Source organism: Myotis myotis, unplaced genomic scaffold (genome assembly GCF_014108235.1).
Source record: "Myotis myotis isolate mMyoMyo1 unplaced genomic scaffold, mMyoMyo1.p scaffold_m19_p_6, whole genome shotgun sequence".
NCBI classification, from domain to species: domain Eukaryota; kingdom Metazoa; phylum Chordata; class Mammalia; order Chiroptera; family Vespertilionidae; genus Myotis; species Myotis myotis.
The window spans coordinates 79,806,053-79,828,143 of NW_023416368.1; the positions used below are offsets into that span (position 1 = coordinate 79,806,053).

The 22,091-nt window shown below is 59.0% G+C and overlaps 1 protein-coding gene across 5 annotated transcripts in view; it reads left to right on the top strand.

Annotated features, from left to right (window-relative positions):
• Nucleotides 1-22,091, top strand: part of NFIC (nuclear factor I C) — a 64,537-nt gene that overhangs the window by 957 nt on the left and 41,489 nt on the right. For 4 of the 5 annotated variants that reach the window (XM_036311841.1, XM_036311843.1, XM_036311845.1 and 1 more), the window contains exons 1-2: nt 5,755-5,890; nt 15,245-15,776. In XM_036311841.1, the coding sequence (XP_036167734.1) occupies nt 5,861-5,890; nt 15,245-15,776 (562 nt within the window). In that variant the 5' untranslated portion in view covers nt 5,755-5,860. Of the gene's footprint in view, nt 1-5,754; nt 5,891-15,244; nt 15,777-22,091 lie in introns of those variants that run through there. The other variant, XM_036311842.1, reaches the window with a different exon arrangement.

The window sequence follows — 22,091 nt, forward strand, 5'->3', positions numbered from 1 at the left end:
CCGCCGCCGGGCGCCTTGAACTTGGAGCCGGGCGGGCGGCTGCTCCTAGCGCCGCGCAGGGGTAGCCCGGGGCCTGCCCTCGCGCAGCGCGAGCCCCGCCCACAGGCCGACCCCGGCCCGGCCGCCGCGCACGGTGGGTCTCCGCCGGGAGGGGTCACCAGGTCTCGGCCCGAGCGCCCCAGGCCGGCGAGCGTCCGTGCCTGCACTTGAGGGTTCCGGTGTCTGGTCCGCCGGTGGCGGTGGCATCCGCACTCCAGGGGTGCGTTTGGGGCTCCGCAGCTCCCAAACAGATCAGCACGGGAATCCGGGGGTGCGTTCGCGGGTCTGCGCGGCGAGGTAGTCCCGTCCTTGTCGGTGGGTCCCCGGGTCCCCAACGTCGGGTCCTCTTCTTTATGTGTCTGCGCATCCACGTGGCTGGGTGTGTTGTGTTGCGTGTGGTAGAGCGTTGTCGGCTCTGGACAGTATGCGTGTGCCTTTGGGTAACTGGGCGACTTGCCATGTGTCCCCGTGGAATGGTGCCGTGAGGCTGTGTAGCTGCGTCGTGTGCTCCCGGGGGGCAGCGATGTCCCTGGGTGACCTTATGGGGTGTCCCCGTGTGTGTGACAGCTGGGGGGTGTCGGTGAGTGGGAAACGGTGTCGTGTGGCCACATCCCAGGGGACAGTTGGGTGTCTCTGTGCAGGTGATTGGCGCTGAGTGTCTATCTTGGGGATGGGTCTACACTACACTCTCCTCCCTGCCCCCCCCCCCAGTTCCTTTTTAACTACCAGGGGCTGCTGGGTGGGGGCGGGTGCTTCCTCTACCTCTCTACCTGACCTCATCCGCACCCCACCCCCTCCAATTCCCCCTGCCTTGGGATCCCCAACTGGCATGGACCTAGATGGTCGGGGCTTGAGGTTCAGGCCGAGGTGCCTCAGGGGCACAATCACCCCCGGGGCTGTGCCTACTGGGGAGGGGAACAGGGTGGTGGGGGGTCCCCCCTCTACTGCGGAGGAGGTCCTGAGGAGGGTTGGTTACAGAAGCGCAAGGGCTAGTTCGGTCTCAGGGGTGTGGCCAAGTAGACCCCCTCACCCCCTCCTGCCTCTCTGCACTTGCCAGGGGGCCAGGCAGGGGTGGGTGGGGGTCCAAGTGTTGTTTTCCACCCTCCAGGGAGACCCCTGCCCAGGGCCTCCATATAACTTTCTAAATATGAAAGCCCGGAGGTCAGGCCAAATCTCTGCTTTTTACTTTAGACCCGCGTCTCATGTTGGAAGGGCTGTTTGGGAAGGAGGAGGAAAAGGGGTCCATACACAGCCCTCAGGGTTCCATGCTCCCCCCAGCTCCCCCACCCTCAGCCCTTCCACTTCATCCTCACCCTTCCCTGCAGCAGCTGCTCTCAGACGCAGCCCTCTCCCAGCGCACTCCTCTGCAGTCACACTTACCTGGTCTGCCCTGCACCGCACTCACCTCATCCCCTCGTCCCCAGGTGCCCAGGGGGACACATTCCCGTGTGCACCTCCACAAGCGCACACCCACGACGCATCCTTACGAGGCGCCTGGTCACGGTCACACCTGCACTGAACTCTGCACACACAACCACACACGTCCACACTGTCAGAGGGACACAAATACACGAGCGCTCACAGGCACCTGCACTTGTGGGAGAGGGGACTGCCAGGAGGAAGGAACAGGGATGTGGGGGGTGTGTGTCCTTGTGTGCACGTGTGTGTGTGTGTGTGTGTGTGTGTGTGTCCATGTACCTGTGTATGAATACTGGATTCTGTTGCAGGTGTGTGTGCTTGTCAGCATGTGTCATTGTGTTTGGGTGTGTGTGATTATGGGAGAGTGTATGTGTGTTGTGTGTGTGTGTACACTTGTGTGGGTCTGTGTGTGTGCATGTAATTTGTGTGGATCTGTGTGTGCGTCTATGTGGCGCTGTTTTCATGTGAATCGGTGTGTTGTTTCTGTGTGTGACTGTGTGTGTGTATCCTGTTGGGTCTGTTTATCTGTATATGAGTCTGTGTATGTGAAAATGTGTGTGTGGCATGTCTGTGTGCGTCGGTGTGAATCTGTGACTGTGTGGTAAGCTGTGTGTGTCTGTATGTGTGTGTATCTGTGACAGGGCCAGCCCTAGTGTCATATCCCACCTTTGCTTCTCATGACTGAGGACCTGAATGTTCCCTTCTAGAGCCTCAGTTTCTCATCTGCAAAGTGGACACTCCCACTCCATGGCCAAGGGGGAGTGGCATGGTCAGGACCCCCCATTCACAGGCCCGGCTCCCTGCTGTATCCTCTGTTCTCGGGGTGTGGCAGCTGGGGTGTGACCACCCGGCTCCTGTTCTCCCCGCCAGAGCTACTCCGTGAATGCCACTCACTTTTTCATGAACCTCTAAGGAGAGTACAAAAGTAAAAACGGAACCTTCCTCATCACCCCGTCCCTGGTCAGGCCCCAGTCAGGGATGCCCTGTTATCATCCAACTTTATTTTAGGAATTGCAGGTGGAACAAACACACATTCTTGTAAAGGACACATGTATGTTCTCATAAAGGTTACATTTATATCTTATACCATAAAGGATACATGTATATTCTTATTTTTAAAAAAAATCCCAAATGAGGACTTGAGTCTTCTGGCTGAGTCTACAACTGAAGATCTCAACCAGGGATGGTTTTGCCCCGAGGGGACAATGGGCAGTGTCTGGGGCATTTGTGACCATCACGACTGGGGCTGTTCCTGGCATGTCGTGGGAGGAGGAGTCTGGTCCAGACCCCACTTTCCCCAGCTGTCTCCTGGGCCAGGTAGGAGCCCCTCGTTCTTCTGTGGAGCTGCGCAGCATTCTAGCCCGTGCCCACGTCGTTGGCAGTGCCGCACTGGCCACCCACAGGTGGACACACGGTGGCTGGCTCCAAATTGTCAACACGGCTGTGCATCGGTATCTGGGACAGTTACAGAGAAGCCAAGAGCAAATTCTAAGGAAAGTGCATTTTTTTAAAATTTTTTAACAAAGGAGCTAATTTGTGCTCCAAACTGCCAGGAGCTAAATTATGCACCCCCCTGGGGACCCTTCCACACACAGGTCTGACTCCACCAGCTGCTTTTTAAAGAAGCCACTGTGTGCAGGCAGTGACCTAACCTCTGGCCAAGCTGTCGTGGATTTACCCACCATCCAGGGGGTAGGGACTATCATGGACCACCCAGTTTCACAGAGGGGGGAGCTGAGGCACAGGGGAGGTTAAGTTGCTGGCTGGAAACATAGATTCAGGCTGCAGCCTTTCAGCACAACTGGCCTGCTATGGACCTACTATGTGCACTGCAGGGGCCTCTTCTTACCTGAACTGTATATATTATATATTTAAAAGTAGGTTTACAGTTGTGAGTACGTGAAAGAGTTCCTTCTTGTATTATTTATTAATTATTGTATTCTAACTGTAAACCTACTTTTGCTAACCCCGTGTGTGTGTGTGTGTGTGTGTATGTGTGTGTGTGTGTGTGTGTGGGTTGCTGGTAGTGGACTTGCAGAAGGTTCCACCATCCACCACAACTAATATTAACACAGCCCTCACACACACTATCTCATTGTCTCAAGGACTCTGATACCCGCAGTCTTCCAGGTTGTGTCCTCATGTTGCCATTTCACACATGTGGAAACTGAGGTTCCCAGAAGGGCAGTCTGTGCTCTCCAAACTTTACCTTGGAAAGGAACCTCACCTGCTCCGTGAGGGCTGCAGGCATGGCGGGGAGGCGGCGGCGCTCTGAGAGAATGCTCAGAAATCCATTGTAACTTTTAAACGTCTGTGAATTGGGGTAGGGGGGTTTGCCATCTATGTGCTCCTGGCATTTTTAAAATAAAATACTGCTTTATTTTATGTTTGTATTTGGGTTCCTAGGCACCTGCGTCCCCCATTCACCCTGGAGTTTGAAATGCCCACCACAGCTGCACAATGGGGGTTTAAAAAAACATTGGTGACGTGCTCACGATGTGCTAAGCGCTGTTTAAATCACTGTCAGCCGCACGCACACTGCGAGAAGCGCAGTGACCAGGGACTATGTGCTGGTAGGAACCCTGCTCCCTCCTAGTCCAGCACCAGGGCCGTGGACAAGTGGCCTGCATTCCGTGGGCCTCCGTTTTCTCCCCAGGAACACAGGGGAATCAGGGTTGTTGGCCTGGGCATGGGGCAGGTGCCCCATGTTGGTAACAGGATGCCATTGGCCTCAGGATGTTCTGAGAGACTAGTCAAAAGGGCCAAGCTTTCTAACAATGTCTTGGTGCATTTAAAATAGTATTTTTTATTGATTTTAGAGAGGGGGGGGGGGAAAGAACATCAATGAAGAGAGAGAATCATCGATCGGCGCCTCCTGCACTCCCCACAGTGGGACCAGCGCAACCCTGGCATTTGCCCTGATGGGGACCTCAAGGTTCCTAAGTCGATGCTCAACCACTGAGCCCTGCAGGCGGGCCTCTGGGCGCACTTTTCATAGGAAGTCAGGTTTCTGCTAAGTGACATCATCCTTATGCCAACTGACCCCGTGAGGTGAGCACTGCCAGGCCACTTTACAGGGCAGGACACCCAGGTGGGAAGACGCGTTTAGGCGGCCTCTGAGCCAGGCTGGGAGGATTGGGGGGTGAACCTGGAAGGTTGAGTTGAGCCCAGGAGTTGAGGTCAAGGTCGTCAGGCACCCTGGGGACCAGACCAGGGGAGGGCAGGTCTGTGCTTAGTTATTCCTGGGGGGAGGGGGGGGGAGAACATTGGAGCTTGAAGAATGTGGGCTCCTGGGCCAGGTGGCCCCACTGTGCCTCAGTTTCCAGGTGTGTGAAACGGGCACATGGCTAGCTGGGGTCCGTGGGAGTCGGTGGACGCCCGGGAAGAGGCTCTAAGGTTTACCCGAATTCTGTCTGGACATCGTCCTCCTGGGGAGCTGAGACCTGCAGGGGGAAGCCAAAGCCCCCTCCCGGCCCCCCCCGCCCCCCCCCCCGCCCCACTGTCCCCCTTGGGTGCTGGCTAAGGAGGAAAGAGCAGATGCCAGGAGTCCTGGTTAGCTGGGCCCCTCCAGCCAATGAGGGCGCTGTGGCAGCCAAGCCCCGTTGCCGGGGCACTGCAGCCCCTGTCTGGCTCTCGGGGACCAGGGGGAGGGGGTGCAGGGACCCCTTCTCCTGCCACGCACCTCCGGACCTACATCTTTAAGGGGAAAGCCTCGCACTGCGCGGCCTCTGCACACGTCACTGCTTCATTCTCCACCTCCCCCCCCCCCCCTTGGCTCCTTTCTCCAACTTCCCGGCCAGCTCCGGGCGGGGGGGGGGGGGGGGGGGAGTCTTAAAAATCTACCTCCGGCCCCCAAATGTCCAGCAGCAGCCCAGCGCCCCCTCCCCCCTGGACGCGGGCGGGCGGTCCCGGGAGACCCTCTGCGGTCTCCCTGCGCGGCCGCGGGTCCCCACCCGGGGTTCGGAGCCCCGCGGCGAGAAATTCGTAGCAATAATGGGGTTCACGAGGCCGGAGGGGAGCGTGTCTCCTTCCCCGTTCGCGCTCTTTTTTTTTCCCTCGTTTCTTTGAAAGTTGGATGTGGAGCAGGGAGAGGTTCGGGTGGGAGGGGAGAGAAATTGGGGGGGCGGGAGGGGAGAGGTGGCCAGAGGGAGGAGAGACAGGGACCCAGAGCCGGAGGAGGGGAGAGGCAGCGAGAAGGTGGGGGGCAGGCACAGAAGAGCGAGGGAGAGAGAGACGCAGGAGAGCGGGAGGGAGCGAGCGGGAGGGAGGAGGGCGGGCGACCGAGGGAGGAGGCGGCGAGGAGCGCGCCGGCCGCGGCCGCGGGGGGGCGGGGGGGCTGGAAAAATGACTCAGTAAGTTCAGCGCGCCCGCTCCGCCGCCTGCGCCTCCCGCCGCGCCCGGGATGTATTCGTCCCCGCTCTGCCTGACCCAGGTACGCCCCCCGCCCGCCCCGGCCCCGGCCCCGGCCCCGGCCCCGCGCCCCCGCACCGGGCCTGGGAGTTGAGACGCCCGAGGAGGCGGGACGGAAAAGGCACGCGTCCCTCCGGCCGCCCGGACCGGATGCCCGGACCTGGGATCGGGGACCGGTGGGGGATGGGCTGAGCTGGGACCCCCCCCACCCCCGTTCCTACGTTCCTTCGCCGCGGACTCCAGCCCCGCGCCCCCCCCCCCCCCGCGCCCGGATTCTCCCCCCTCCCCCCGGACGGGCGGCTCGGGCTGCAGGTTCGCCCACCACTTTGCAGGACGAACTCCCCCACCCACTCGGGAAGGTCCGAGGGGCGCCCCAAAGACAGGGCTCCGTGTGAACTCCGTGCCTGGGCCGGGGCCTGCCTCCAGGAGGCGTTGGGGGGCTGGCCCCGGCCTCCCCAGCGCTCCCGATGTGCTCCCCGGATCCTCTCCGCGCCAAGGTTGCGCCCCGGCGCTCCAGCCCGGGCTGCCTTTTCCCCCATTCTTGGCCCACGTGTGCGTGGAGGGGGAGGGGGTGCACGAACTTGGAGGCGCCCGCGGTGGGAGGAGGGGTGCTCGACGTCCTGGCTAAATCTCCCGCTCCCCCCGCCACCCCCCTCCGCGCTCCCACCACCGTCCCGACGTTTTCGCCGCATCGATTTGGGGATTATTGAGCCGCTGCCGCCGCCGCCGCCGCCGCCGCCGGGAGGAGCCGGGAGGAGCCGGGAGGAGCCGGGAGGCCGGTGCTCCGGGGTCTGGCGGGCACTGCGGCGCTGCTCCCGCCCTCAGCCGCCGGCACCTGCCCCTGCCCCCTCCCGTAGCCTCTCACCCCTGGCCGGGCTCCCAGGCAGCCCAGTGGGCCCTGGTGCAGTGACGGGGCGGGGGAGCTGCCCTTCCCCAGGCCGCACCCGGGACGTCCCAGCTCCCTCACGGGCAACCCGCCCCTGGTTCTGCCTTCCCGCTTCCCTCCCCATCCCTTGTCTCTGGGTGCCTGTGGACCAGTGGGCTTCTGGCCTCAGTTTCCCCCGCGGTGACATGGGGCAGCGTGGCCTGCAAGCTGTGGAGTGCAGTCCCGGATATCGGAGGAGCCCTGTGTGGGAGCACGCAGATGTCCAGCTTGAGCCCCAGGGACTGTCAGTCTCTGCCAGGGGTCCCCCCGACTCCTGATCCTGGGGTCCCCCTCATTCTCGGTAGGGTCTTTGTCACTGGCCCCCTCCAGCACCCACTGAGGAGTTCCTGCCTCCAGGCAGACAGTGAGGGCTGGAGCTGCAGGGGTCTCAGGCTTGTCCTACTGGCATCTCCTGGGTGACCTTGGGCCAGTCCCGACCTCTCTCCAGCCCTCCCTTTCCCCCTCTGAGCTACTTTTGGGGAGGGACCCTCAAAGTCGTCAGCGCTGGCCCATCTCAGTCTCCCAGTCATCCTGAAGTTCCCCAGTAACCATGAGGGCTCTAGTCCAGTTGCTTCGTGACCTTGGGCCTTAGGGGTGGGTGGCCTGGGTGGCTCTGGGTGCCCCTGCCCCTCTGCTCTTCCTGCACGCTCCCCAGAGCCACAGGGGGGGCAGGCAGAGGAAGGCTATTCCAGGCGAGGAGGTTGGAAGGCCGCCTGTTGTCACTGCGCCCTGGAATTCCCCCATCAGGACGCCTCGGGAGACAGGCCTCCATCCACGTTGCAGAGAGGGGGCGGCGGGAGAACAGAGCCCTGGCATCGCCGTGAACTTGGGCACTCACGGGGCCTGGCTTTCCCCAGGAGCAGGGCAGGGATCGGCCAGGCGGCGCTCCGCTCCTTGTGTAGAAACGTGAAATCACAAAAATCAGAGGTTGCTGGGTGCAGGGGACAGGGGACAAGGAGCCTGAGACGGGCAGAGAGAAGCAAGAGCGCTCCCGCTGGGGGCGGGGAGGGAGCAGCCCCGACGCAGGGGCTCCCCCTCTGTTTATTCTCCCAACTGCCCTCCCCCACCCTGGAGAGGAGCCCCCCTCTCAGGTACCCCACCCTCCCAGCCTCAGTTTAATCCCTGCAGCTCCTCGAAGGCCCATCAGGGTCTGGTTGGGGAACTGGTTGGACCCTGACTGCTCCTGCAGGACCCCCACCCAGGGCTCAGTCTCCCTAGCCCACCCCCACCCCGTTTCTCTCCATCTTTATGTCTCCCTGTCTCTATTTGTTTCTCTCTCTCTCCATCTCTGTCTCTCCTTGTCCTTCCATCTGTCTGTCTCTTCCCGCCTCTGGCCTCTGTTGTCTCTCTCCATGTCTGCTTCTCACCGTCTCTTTCCCCCCTTTGCCTGTGTCTCTCTCTCCTTACCCCATCTGTCTCTCCCGGGTCTCTCTGACTCCATGCCCCCCCTTGACGACTCATTTTACAACCTGAGTCCAGCCTAAAATAGCTCCCTTTCAGCTGATCCCACCTGGATCCTCCTAGGAGCTGAGACTGGCTGCGGGGTGGGGGGCAGCTCTGGTGCCAGCCGCCCTGTGCCCCCGGCCCTGCCCACCTAGGGGGGGATGGTGGCCCTGAAGGATTCTGGGAGCCCTGTCCTTGTTTCGATGGTGGTGACTCAAGCACTTTTTCACTTTTACTCTTAAGAGGAACTGTGTGGAGCAGCCGTTACTTCCATAAATCCTGCCAGCGGGAAGGCCGGCCTCCCTGCGCTTGCCCCACTCTGGGCCTCCCCCCTGCCTCCCTCCTGCCTGCTGCCACCGCCACATTAGTTATTCCGGGTTTGGGGCCAAATCTCTCTTGGCTGCAGTGCCCAGGCTTCCCCGGGGCCACACGGTGCAGCTGCCAGGGCCCCTCCCTCATTCATTCATTCTTTCCTTCACTCCTTCACCCCGGTCCTTCTCAGGGAGGCACTCTTTTTAAAAAAATATATATTTTTATTGATTTCAGAGAGGAAGGGAGAGGGAGAGAGAGATAGAAACATCAATGATGAGAGAGAATCACTGATCAGCTGCTGCCTGCATGCCCCCCACTGGGGATCGAGCCTGCAACCCAGGCATGTGCCCTGACAGAATCGAACCCAGGACCCTTCAGTCCGCAGGCCGATGCTCTATTCACTGAGCCAAACCAGCCGGGCAGGGAGGCACTCTTTTTACTGCCATTTCTCCAGCAGGGAGACTGAGGCTGGGAGAGGGCACCCAACTGTTGTTTGATTTAATAGATAATCATTAAGCATCTCTCATGGGGGTGGGGAGAGGCAGAAGGCAGTGAGATCTAGGCCTGGTATGGGCTCTGCCAGGGTCAGGCTTCCCCAGCACCTCTGGGCTGGGAAAGGGGCCAAGACCAGAGAGGGTCAGGACCTGCCCAGGGCAGCACAGCATGGCTGGTGAGGCTGGGGGTTGGGGCACACCTGGTTCATTGGCCACACCTGGGCAGGTGGGCACTCCCTGTGTGCCCTCCACTCAGGGCCTGATGGCCTCTGATTAGATGCTGTGAAAGGCACACCCTCACTCCATGTCTCTGTCTCCCAGTCTGTATCTCTCACCCCTCCCTTCTCTGCGGTGGAGGTGCCTCAGCATCAGGGCCCAGCGCCTTGTAAATCTGCTGGGATTCTGGCCTAGTCAGCATTCTCTCTCTCCCTCTCCCTCTTCCTCTCCCTCCCTCTCTCCCTCCCTGCCTCCCTCCCTCCTTCTGTCTCTCTCCCTCTGTCTCCCTCTCCCTCTGTCTCTCTTCTCTCTTCCTGCCTCAGCCTCCCTCCCTCCCTAGCTCATGACAAATGGGGCCGCCTGCTCCATGCAGCTCCTGCCCATGTCCACCTCCCGGGGTGCATGTTGACCTGTGGTCAGCAGTACAGGGGCGCCCCCACATTCCCATGCACACTCACTGACACCACTCCTATGGGGACAGAGCCCCACCCCACTTCAGATGTGCTCTAAGGTAGGGGGTGGTCTCAGATCTTCATGCAAATCCTGCTCAGGAGGCTCCCAGTGGAGTTTTCTTTCCAGCTGTGTGACGGGGTGGATAACCTAGACCTCCCTGTCTTCCTGGTGCAATGAAGTGCCTGGTAACCTTCACTCCTCAGGCTGCCCGAGGATTCAGGGAAGCAGGACACCGCTGAGGTGCTGGCACAGGGCCTGGCGCACAGTCAGTCCTCATACATGTTGTGTGAATGGACGGGGGGTTCTGCCAGTTGAAAGAAGGCACTTGAGTCTCTCTGAGTCTCAGCCTCTCTCCCTATGTCCCCACATGGGGAGCATCATCATGCCTCCCTTCGATCGATTCTTTAACCATCACACAATGCCTGGTGTGCAGTAGGCGCCAAATAACTTGGCTAGCGGTGACCCCACAAAAAATGAGAGCTTTGACCCATGAGGGTTTTTCTGTTGAACTTTCCTCCCAGCCCAGCCTTGTCCAGGCTTTTCCCAAGTTTGGCCAGACCAAGTGGGTACTGGCGGCCTTTGTTAGTTGGGGTGTGTGAATGGGGCCAAGAGGCAGAGGATGAGATTGTGGATTCTAGGTTGGGGGGCAGGAAACAAGGTGACAGGCTGCCTCTTTGGCTGGGTGAGCCCCCCAAGGAGAAGGTGGCCGCGGACGGAGCAGGGGAAGGGAGTCACACAGAATCCAGAGCACGCATACAGAGTGCAGAGTGAACTGGGGAGCCCCACTGATGAGTCAGACCACGTGCCCAGGGGCCCGGCAATGGGGTTGAGGAAGCCAGAGGTCCACAGTCACAGGGATTCTGGTGGAGGCCCCAGCTCTGCTTCTTCCTGGCTGTGTGACTTTGGGCCTCTGGCTTCAGTGCTCTGTGCCTCAGTCTCTCCCTCCAGACAGTGGGCACAGTCAATGCTCAGCCTCCACGGGGCACAGCCTGGCTCCTCACCTCTCTCTCGAACACCATGGTCCTCTGGCTCAGCCCCATCCTCTTCCTGGGACACCAGAGAGGGAAGTCAGAGAGCCAGGGCTCACACTCACCTGTGAGCAGGGGCAGGGGGTGTTCACTCTGGTTTGTTTGCCAAAATTCCTCTCCTTGGCCTGGCCTATAAGGTCCTGCACAACCCGCCTGGGTCTCCTCCCTGCACTCACCACCTCTCCTCTCCCTCTTGTTCACTGCCTCCTCACTGTTTCCATCGAATGTGCTGCTGATGGCACGGTCCTGCCTCCAGACCTTTGCCTGCGCTGGCGCTGTTTTCTCCACCTGGGAAGCTCCTGCTCAGGGCTGTCACCGTTCAGGTCTTCGTTCAAGTGTCCTGTCCTGTGAGAGACCCTTCCTGATCCCCACCCCCAGCTAAACACAACCCCAAGGGGTCCCCTGGCCCCTCAAACTCCTTCACATTTCCTCAAACCACTTAGTTCAACCTGACGAGCCCCGGTTACAGCTGGGTCCCCAGCACCATGCACACAGTAGGCACTCAGGGAATGTTTGTTGAGCAACTGAATGACTCTCTCCCTCATTAGATAAGAGCTATACATATGGTCTGAGCTCAGGGGCGGAGTGACCTAGGTTAGGAGCCCCAACTGTGGTGCCAGATGGGTCTGTGTTCATAGATGAGCTCTGCTGTTTGCCATTTCACCTGGGCTTTCCCTCGAGAAGGGGGCATTGGCGTCAGGGCTTTCAGGGATGCATAGGAGTTTGGGTTAAGCGCTTAGGAGGTGGGTCAGATAGATTCTCAGCAGTGTTTGTTGAGTTGCTGAGTGAATGAAGGAGAGAGAATCCTTCCAGGAATGCTTTTGGAGTGGGAATTGGAGTTCCATGTGCCGTTTGCTGCCCTGGGCTCTCAGGGTGGGAGGGATTCAGGGAGGGGCACAGCCCAGTGCACAATTAGTTGTCCAATCCATAGGGCCCAGCAAGGGCTTGGACCCGGTGCCCACCTCTAACCTGCTGCTGCCCTCATTGGAAGGGCCAGTGGACCACGTGGGGTTTCTGGGCAAGGCCTCGTCTTGCTCCATCTCCCCCCACTCTCTGGTTACCAGGGCAATAGACAAGCACCCCATCCCCAACCCCCAACAGGCCGCAGTATCCCTTTCTGCCCGTTGTACAAAATGAGAGACTGAAGCCCAAGGCCGAAGGTGAAAACGGAGGCTAATGCCACCCACAGGGGCTGCGTGGCAGTGGAGTGCCTCAGCCCCAGGACTTAGGGTTGGAGGAGGAGCAAGAGCTGGACTCAGACTCCACAGCTTGTGTGGTCCAGGCGAGGTCTGAGGGAGCCCTGGGGAGAGCTGCCGGAAGGAAGGAACCCTGGAAATAGGGCTTTGAGGGATGTGTAGGAGTGTGGGAGGATTCTCAGCGTCTAGCTTGCCTTGGCGGTCCCCTGTGCCCTGTCAGCCAGTGAGGGCATCGGGAGGTGCCTGCGGAAGAAGCCTCGGTTGTTGCAGGTCTTGTGGGACAAAGAGAGTGACAGGCCTGCCTCTCATCTAGCCTGACCTCTCTGGGAGGACAAGGGAGGCTGGGGCAGCAGGTCCATGACCCAGTTACGGACTGTTTGTCTTCCTTCCTGCTGGACCAGCTAGGGTCACTGGTGACGTGGGCTCCCACCCCTGCTCTCCTCCTTGGCACCTTTCCCCGGAGAGGGTGTAGAGATCAGAGAGGGGGGAGAGGGAGGGGAGGGCTCAGAAAGGGAAGGAGCTGGAAAAAGGATTGGGGCTCTGAGAAGGGGAGCGAAGACCTAGAACAGGAATTGAGGGAGAGGGGTTCAGAAGTGGGGAGGTGCCCAGAGAGAATGGCGGTCAGGAGAGGCGTCTGGGGACCGTAGCCTGCCCCTGCTGGCTGACACCCAGCGGCCTCTTCCCAGCTCCCTCTTATCAGGGCCACAGCCATCACCAGAACTTGGGTGGCAGCCACAGCCCAACGTCCACACCGTTGCCCTGGCATCTCCTCCGCGGGACAGTGACCTGTGCCTCTATCGATTCCCCGTCCTCGGTTCCCCAGCCAGACGGCCTGGGCTCTGGTCCCTGCTCTGCTGACTGTGTGACCCTGGCTGTGTGGGTCCCCATCTCTGGGTCTGGCATGGCAAGTGGCATCAGGCACAAGACAGGCAACTCGGGTTGGGTCGGACTGGCAGGGGGTGGGCCGCTCCGTCCTCCCGCTGCCTCAGCAGGTCCGCGGGCGGGGGGCAGCGCGGAGGGCCCAAGTGCAGTCCCGGCCACAGTTGTTTCAGTGACTCATGCTTCAGGGCACATTGGAGTGGGAACTGGGCGCCCAAGCTGAGCCCCCTCATACGCCGCCCTGGCCAGGGCAGGAGGCTATTTTCAGAGCCTCGGTCATAGGTGAAACCTGAGGTCATCCCCTTCCCGCCAGCACCCCGTGGCCGGAGACGGCTCAAAGGGAGATAAAGCCGGAGCGGGGAGGGTGAGCCAGTCAGGGGGCACCATGAGCACCCAGGCCTGGAGGGGGGGCCGAGCCCAGCCACACCCACCTGGAAAGCCAACCAGGAGTCCAGAGCAGCTGTTCCTGTCTCCGAGACCCCAGCCTGGCAGAGAGCAGGCTGTTTTGAGAAAGGGGCCTGATGGCCTTCTCGGGGTGAGGGTCCTGGGTTCTTCTCACACAGGCTCTGAGAGTGGGACCGAGGCCAGGTCTCCACCCCTCTCGGAGCCTCCGTTTCCCCATCACGCAATGGATAGCAAAGCCTTGGGCCTTTTCCTGCCCCTTGGAAGACTGTAAGCAACCAAAATATTGTAGCAATGTCCATAATAATAGTAATAACTAATGCAGCCTTTTGAGAGCTGGGCAGATAATGGGGTTCATAAGCCAGGAAGAGATATCACCCCATTCAAGAAGCCTGGCATGGTCCTGGCAAGAGTAGGACCGATGTTTCTCTCTGTCTTCCTTTCTCCTTGAGTGTCTCACTCCTGGAGATGGAGACACCAGGTCCCGGATGTCCTGCAGGCTGTTTCCCTTGCTAGAAAATGGAGAGAAGGACGCGGCCCTCATACCCCCTTAGAAGGGGCTGGGGCTCCCCATGTGGCTCTCCGAGGGACCCTACTGGGGTTGCTGCTTTTGTGGAGAAAGTCAGATGGGTGTGGGGTCTGGTCCCAGCCCCTCATGACTGGGTCCCCTCTTGGAGTCTCTGTTTCCTCGTTGTGGGCCCAGCAACACTAATTAGGCACAGTGGGAGGGAGGTGTTGAAGTCAGCTCTGGCCAGGTCTCAGCCTCCCCAGACTCAGTTTTTCCATCTGTGGAAAGGGTCTGTGGGGAGGGGGAGGGGAGCTGACCTCCAGGGGCCCCTCTCTCTAGCTCTGAACCTCCATGGCTGAGCTCCCCTGTCCAGTGTGTTCTGACCTGTGTGTCCGGCCTCAGCGTTCCTGGCTCCTTCAGTGGGTCTGTGCAGGAGCCCCCACCAGCAGCCCCTGACACCCAGGGGTCCTAGTCTGGCCTGTGGGCTTCAGCCAGCCCTGTCTGTACACGTGTTCTTCAGAAACAGCCCCTTGCCCTCATTTTTTCCATCAGTGCCAAGGGCCAGTAGAGGCTGCCCTGGACCCCCATCTGGTGTCAGCTTCCTCCGCTGAGCAGTGAGTCTGAGAAAGGAGCCCCAAGCGTTATTCTCCAAGCCTGGTTTTTCCTGCAGTCATTGAGGACCCACTGTGTGCTCGGCCCTGCTCTCAACAGTAGAGCTCACACTACAGCCTGGGACCCGATGCCAGCTACCTGTTTTTGTCAATAAAGTCTTATTGGAATACCGCTCTGCCGTCATTTACATCTTACCCAGGTTACACTTACAGTGTGGAGTGGAATAGTGGCTACTAAAATATTCACTGTCTGTTCTTATGGTACTTTCAAACCCCAGTTCTAGAAGACAGAGAATGGATCCATGACATCCTCACTCGCCCGACCTCAGTTTTCCCATCTGTACAATGGGTCCCCATCCGTCTCCACCTGGAACCCTCAGCTTGTCCTGTTTTGGGGTTTAAGATAGTTTTTCATGAATGTCTTTCTTTTTTAAAATATATTTTTATTGATCTCAGAGAGGAAGGGAGAGGGAGAGAGAGAGACAAACATCAGTGATGAGAGAGAATCAATGATCGGCCGCCTCCTGTACACCCCACACTGGGGATCGAGCCCGCAACCCAGGCATGTGCCTCGACCAGGAATCCAACCATGACCTCCTGGTTCATAGGTCGATGCTCAACCACTGAGCCATGCTGGCCGGGCCATGAATGCCTGTCTTGGCCTGGGCTGCCCATCTAATCCAAGCCTCAGTTTCCCCATGCGGGCAATGAGTTCTCACCTGTCCCCCAGGAACTTCTGCTGGGCCCCCTCAGCTTTCCCCAGGAGGCGGAGGGGTCTGCAGTGGTCCCCTGCCCCTCCCCCTCCGCCTACTGAGTTTGCTTGGGGGTTCCCGAGCCTGAGTCTTCTGGTCCCGGCAGTGGGTCCCCGGTGCCCAGCGCCCTCTGACCTCCTGCCTTTCCCGCCCGCAGGATGAGTTCCACCCGTTCATCGAGGCGCTGCTGCCTCACGTGCGCGCCTTCGCCTACACCTGGTTCAACCTGCAGGCGCGGAAGCGCAAGTACTTCAAGAAGCACGAGAAGCGGATGTCCAAGGACGAGGAGCGCGCGGTGAAGGACGAGCTGCTGGGCGAGAAGGCCGAGGTGAAGCAGAAGTGGGCGTCGCGGCTGCTGGCCAAGCTGCGCAAGGACATCCGGCCCGAGTGCCGCGAGGACTTCGTGCTGGCCATCACCGGCAAGAAGGCGCCGGGCTGCGTGCTCTCCAACCCCGACCAGAAGGGCAAGATGCGCCGCATCGACTGCCTGCGCCAGGCCGACAAGGTGTGGCGGCTGGACCTGGTCATGGTCATCCTCTTCAAGGGCATCCCCCTGGAGAGCACCGACGGCGAGCGCCTGGTCAAGGCGGCGCAGTGCGGCCACCCGGTGCTCTGCGTGCAGCCGCACCACATCGGGGTGGCCGTCAAGGAGCTCGACCTCTACCTGGCCTACTTCGTGCGCGAGAGAGGTGAGCCGGGAGGGGGGGCGGCGCCACTGTGCCAGGGAGAAGGTGGGCTCGTGCAAGGCCAAAGGGAGGAGGCCGCATATGTGAGGTCTGATGTGGGTTACGGTGGGTCCAGGCACGGTCCGAGGGAGGAGGCAACCTCCGCGCCGTTGGAACGGGGAGTTGGCCTTCGCAAGGTCAGCGGGAGAAGGCTGCCGAGCTGTGAGGGTGGGGTGGGCGCAGAGGGAGTCTAAGGGGAGAAGTGGGCCTACAAGCGGGTTGGAGGGGACAGGCTCACTCGATGTGAAGGTCTGAGGGAGGGAGGTATGATGCAAGGAGAGTGTGATGGGAAAGCAGGTACGTCCTGAGAACCTAAAGGTGGAGGCCTTGATGTCTGAGGGGGCTGGCGTGCCCTTGGCGTCTCAGGAGATGAGACTCTGTCCCAGGTCTGATGGGCACAATATGGCCTGTTGGGGACAGGAATGGGGACAGGAGACTGACTGATGGGAGACAGTTGGTTGAACAATCTGATTGTTGGGGAAAGCTGGGAGCGTGCCGGGGCTGTGCGCTGCGAACACTGGTTGGTTGACTCTCGGACCTCCAGCGGAGGCCCAACAGGGCACACGTTTGTGCTGTGAGTGGGAAGCTTGGGTGCTGAGTGACTTTGGCCAGGTCACCGCCCTCTCTGGTCCCCAGTGCCCCCGGCTCTGGCCCTTTCAGCTGGGTGTTTGCTGGTTCTGTGGTCAAATGCCTGAGGTTGAGACCAGCAGGGATTTTGAGGGTGAAGACAGTCCATGGCAGCCTCCTGGAAGAGGAGGGGTGGCTGAGCTAAGTTCTGCAGGATGGCTGGGCAGTGGCGGCCGTGAAGGTGTCCCCGTGGCCGGCAGCCTAGGCAGAGATGTGGAGGCCAGATATTGGTCCAGCCTCTTGAGGTCACTGGTGCCGGTGGCCAAAGCCAGGGCCGCTGCTTCCTGTCTGTGTGTCTGTGTTCCACATGCAGCCCCGGCGTGACTTTGGCTATCTCACAGTTCTGTGCCTCAGTCTCCCCCCACTGTACAATGGGAGAAGGGCCATGCCGACTCCTAGCAATGGTATAAGGATCAGATGAGTCTGTGGAGCTCCAGGTCTCCAGGGTGTGTAGGAGGGAGAGCCAGACAGAATTTCCCAGTTTTGACCTTGGTTCCTTGACCTTGACCCCATCTGCCCCTCGCCCTACCCGCACCAATTAGCAGCAAGCCCACGGGGGCAGCAGTGAAGCAGTGTTGGCGGAGTGTGGAGGCAGAGAAGTGGAGGAGGTGACTGTCTCAGGCAGAGGGCAGGGGGCAGGGACTGCCTTGGCTCATTACCATGCAGGTCCAGGTCTCCCCCTCCACATCCATCCTCGCCACCCAGCCCCACCCCCACCTCCTCTGAGCTGAGCTGATAAAATTTTGAAGCAGAGTTTTCTGCCAGCGTCAGCACAATCTCCAGGCGCCTCCCCTCCCCCAACAGACCCCCTCCCCCCCGTCAGTTCAGCAGGCAAGCTAGGCCTCCAGGCCTCCCCAGACACCTCCAAGCCCCACTTCTAGCCTTTGTTGGCCAGTCTGGTCAACCTCCTTGAATGAGGGCCAGGAAAGGTCAAGGCTACCAACCTCCCCTGCTTCCAGCCGACTCCATTATCCCAGGGGAATCCCTGCTCACACTGGACCCGGCTGACCCGGCCCCAGCCGGCCTGCAGTGGGGGTGGTGTATGAGAACGGGGCCTGGATTCCGGCCCTAACTCGGCTGCCTGCTGCTGGGTGATCCAGGACAAGTCACTTGGCTTCTCTGTGCCGTGTTTTCGTGTCTATAAAATGGGAAGCTCGACAATAACTGTAGGAACGGGTGCTCATAGTTGTTGAAGGCAAGGTCCAGGCAGAGCTAGGGTTCCATGGATGGTTATTGTACATCCTCATTACGATTGCGATTTCCCACCTCCAGGCCTTGGCCCCTGCTGTTCCCTCTGCCTGGAATGCCTTTCCCATATGGAAAACTCCTACTCATGCTTCAAAACTCCAACTCCTAGCCCCACTTTCTCTGTGAGGCATTATTTTCTGACAGCTTAGCAATTCTTTCCCGTCTTTCCAGCAGCCCCGCGAGTAGAAATCATTGTGGTACCTATTTCACAGAAAAGGAAACAGAAGCTCGAAGAAGGGACTGCCCAAGGTCACACAGCCAAGAAAGGGGAGAAGTGGGACTTGGATGCAGGCAGCTTCTGAGCTGACACCCCCTCCAGCCTGCCACACTCCATGGCAGAAAGGGATGAAGGGAAATTGTGGTTTGCAATATGGGCAGCCAGTCATCACGGCTTGGCCACCCCCAGGCTGGGTCTGTGTTCCAGGCTTCCAGCAGCCAAGGCCTCATCCAAGGTCCCGGGGCCGAGGCTGCCCCAGGACCCCCTGCTGAGCCTCGGCTCCCTGCCGTTTTCCCCAGGACCCTTGTCCTTGTTCTCGGCCAGAGTTAAGTCTGTTCTCGGCCAGGCAGATGTCAGTCGAATGGCAGAGAGAACCGGTAGCACCTCCCTGCTCCCACCCTGTGGGCTCCAGGGCTGGAGGGGGCCCCAGCATAGGCCAGAGCACAGTGTGTGCCTAACTCCGCCTGACGGGAGGCATGGGATTGATGAGGGGTAAGGACGGGCCTCAGTTGGCCTCTGGAGGGGTTCAGGGTGGATGATGAGGGGAGCACCCGCTGTACAGCTGAAAGGAGGTGCCACCCCCAACATCAGGAGTGGGGCCTCAGAACCAACAGACACACACACACACACACACACACACACACAGATGCAGACAGAAACACGGAAAGACAGATGGACCCAGAGACATGGAGAGACTTGGAGGTACCACACACGCCTGCCCTCTCAGCCCTTCCCTGTCCTTGGACAAGGCCCGCCCGTGCCACACACCCCCCAACCTCTCCACCTCTCCCCAAGGGTGTCAGGTGGACTTGTGGGGCCACACCCCAAAGGGGAATCCCAGGCCTCCACCCTGGGGTTTATTTTGGGGGATGTAGGGGTGGAGACCAGCTATGGAAAGGTTCCTTCAGTACTGGGCTGTTAGAGCCTAGGGCACCTCTTGAACCCAAATTTGGCTGCCCCAGGCGTCCATCTGGCGCCACCATGGCCATGAACCTGGGTTCCAGGGACGGGTCACAGCGTGTGCCCCAGGGCCAGCCTAGGGGACAGCTGCAGGGCCTGTAATGAGGGGTGATGAGAGCTTCCCCTTGGGACATTGGGGGCTGCCTGCTACCTGAGTGCACTTTGGGTGGGAGGAGCCCTGAGCAGGGGATGCAGAAGCTGACAGTTCACAGTTCAATGAAAAAGAATGTGATGTCAGGGAAACACGAGCGGGGGAGGGGTATGGGGAGGGGCCGGTGGGTGCACTCTGGACAGGAAGGAACTCTTAGAGGAGGTCACCTTTGAGATGAAGCCTGAAGGAGATGGAGGCATGGAGGGATTGAGTGAGAGTGCACCAGGCAGGGGCACAGCCAGTGCAAAGGCCCTGGGGCTGGAATGGCCCAGAGGGTGCAGGCATTATTGGAGAGGGAGGTGATGAGGGTGCTGGGGAGGCCAGGAGCCGCTCTTCAACCTGCCTTGCATTTGGGAAGGTGCCTGGAGGAAACAGGGCCCAGAGAGGGAAGCCGCCTGCCCAACCCTGAAGCCCAGCCAGGCCTCCCTGCCCCCTCTGGCGGCTTGAGAAACCTGAGGCTGGTGGGGCACAGTGCCAGGGGTGGGCAGGGGAGGGGCTGCCAGGCCTGCCGGCTCCAGGCAGCTGCCAGCCCGCCCCAGCCACCGGCCCAGCTGGTGCCCATTTGCTGACGCTGCCATGGGCCAGCCTCCTGCTCCCGCCTTGTGCGGTGCCAACCTCCCTGAATGGCGTTGTGGGCAGGGGCCAGCTTGGGAAGCTCTCAGTGGAGAGGGACTGCCCAGGGTGTCCCAAGGAGGAGACAGGAAAAACTGGGGGGATCCCCAACTCCTCCTGGATGGAACCAGGAAGCAGTAATAACAACAAAGTTAATAGGAACTGTGAGCACATATTGAGTGCCACTGTGTGCCCAGTTCTGGGCCCATTCCGCTCTCTACTGGTTTAATTCTCTCCCATTCCTGGGAGCGAGGGAACTTCTCCCCTTTCCCATGAGGAAACAGAGATCCAGAGATGGTCAGACACTTGCCAAAGTCACACAGCTTGTAAGAGGCAGAGCAGAATTAGAACCCATGGATTCTGAGTCCTCAAAACCCCTAAAAGAAAAAAAGTGAAAAACACTTTTGAGATTATCAGGTGGGACCCACACCCTCCCAGTGGTACAGATGATAATAAGGGCAGGCCCTGAGTACATAGTGAATAAAGGAGCCATATTATTAAGTACCTGCTGCCCTGGCCATTTTGGCCCAGTGGATAGAGTGTCAGCCTGCAGGCTGAAGGGTCCCCGGTTTGATTCCGGTCAAGGGCACGTACCTTGGTTACAGGCCTTGATTGCCTGCTTGATCCCGGGTCCTGGTGTGGGCATGTGCGGAAGGCAACCGATTGATGTGTCTCTCTCTCTTTCTCTCTCTCTCTCTCTCTCTCTCTCTCTCTCTCTCTCTCATATTGATGCTTCTCTCTCTCTCTCTCTCTCTCTCTCTCTCTCTCTCTCTCTCTCTCTCTCTCCCTTCCACTCTCTCTAAAAATCAATGGGAAAATATCCTTGGGTGAGCTCACAATTAACAACAAAAGTACCTGCTGTGCCCAAACCTGGGTGCCAAGGTCTCCATAAAGGGCATTGCGGGCTGGAGTGAGGGGACCTCGCTCAGCCACAGCTCTGCCCCTGGCTTATGTGTGACTTAAGACAAAGCCCTGTCTCTCTGGTCTAGATGGAAGGGAGCTGAGGGCTGGAGGGAAGGGCCTGTGGGCCACAGAGCAAAGCAAGCCAGCCCTTGATTGAGGTTCCCCTGTCTTCTGGTCCCTGTTATTTAAAAAAAAATTTTAATTTTAGAGAGGCAGGGAGAGGGAAATAGAAACATCATTGATGAGAGAGAATCATTGATTGGCTGCCTCCTGCATGCCCCCCACTGGGGATGGAGCCCACAACCCGGGCATGTGCCCTTGACCAGGAGTTGAATCATGACCTCCTAGTTCATAGGTGGACGCTCAACCACTGAGCACACCGGCTGGGCTCTGGTCCCTGATCATCTTCATCGCAGCACTGGGTGTCTGCTGGGGAGACAAAGGGTGGACGGAGGGTGCCTGAGGGTGCCTGTTTCTTTTATAATGGATACAATTCGTGCTGTGCTTGCCCCAGGCTGTGTGAGGCGTATCCCCTTTCTGAGCTTCAGTTTTTCCATCTGTAAAGTGGGGTAAATACAAACTGTGTCCACTGAATTGAGGAATTGGAGTAAGCGATTCCCGAAAAGCACACAAGAGGCCCTGAATGAGTGCTCAGTCCCTTCCTGGACCCTCTGCCCAGCCACAGGAGGCAGTGGGAAGACCTCAGCTCTACTCAGAGAGCCTGAGCCATTCTGCCCACAGGGAACGCACTGGGGCACACATGTCCCAGGACGGGCACCTGGTCGCCCCTCCAAGCCTCTGGGTGGCAAAGGGCTGAGGGGTGCCTGGCAGCCTGGATTTTCCCAGGCCCAGGCACCCAGGTGTGCCAGCCGCCTGTCTGCACGGGGAAGGTGGCTGCATGAGTGTGAAGGCCCAGACACCAGCTGATGGTATATTTATAGCAACGGTGGGAGGCCGCTGGGCTCATGGTTATGGTGGCCAGGAGGGACTGACAGGTGAGGATGCTGCTAACACAGCAGGCCCAAAGCCCGCATTGGAGCTGCACAGTGTTGGGAAGTTAGGGGCATATGAGTGGACTTAATGCCACTGAACTGTGCACTGAAAATTGTGAAAGGGGCAAGTTTTTTATTATCACTACTGTCCCACAGATTTTAAAGTTATTTGTTGTTAATAAAAATGATTAATAAATAGTGATGCTTTCTATATGTATAATGATAAATAATTCATAAATGTAATATCAGTGTTGGTAATACAATAATAGTTACTATGATCACAACCATTGCCATCATCCTACTGTGGTTCTAGGCCCAGCTCTGCCCTCTTGCCCACTGGGCAGCCGTGGGCACGTTAGTGCCCATCTCTGAGCTCCTACTTTGTAGAGTCAGTACAGGCAGTATTCAGTGAAGGGGACCCAGGTAGCATCTGAGACAGTGGTTCTCAACTTTCCTAAGGCCGCAACCCTTTCATACAGTTCCTCATGTTGTGGTGACCCCCAACCATAAAATTATTTTCGTTGCTCCTTCATAACTGTAATGTTGCTACTGTTATGAATCGTAATGTA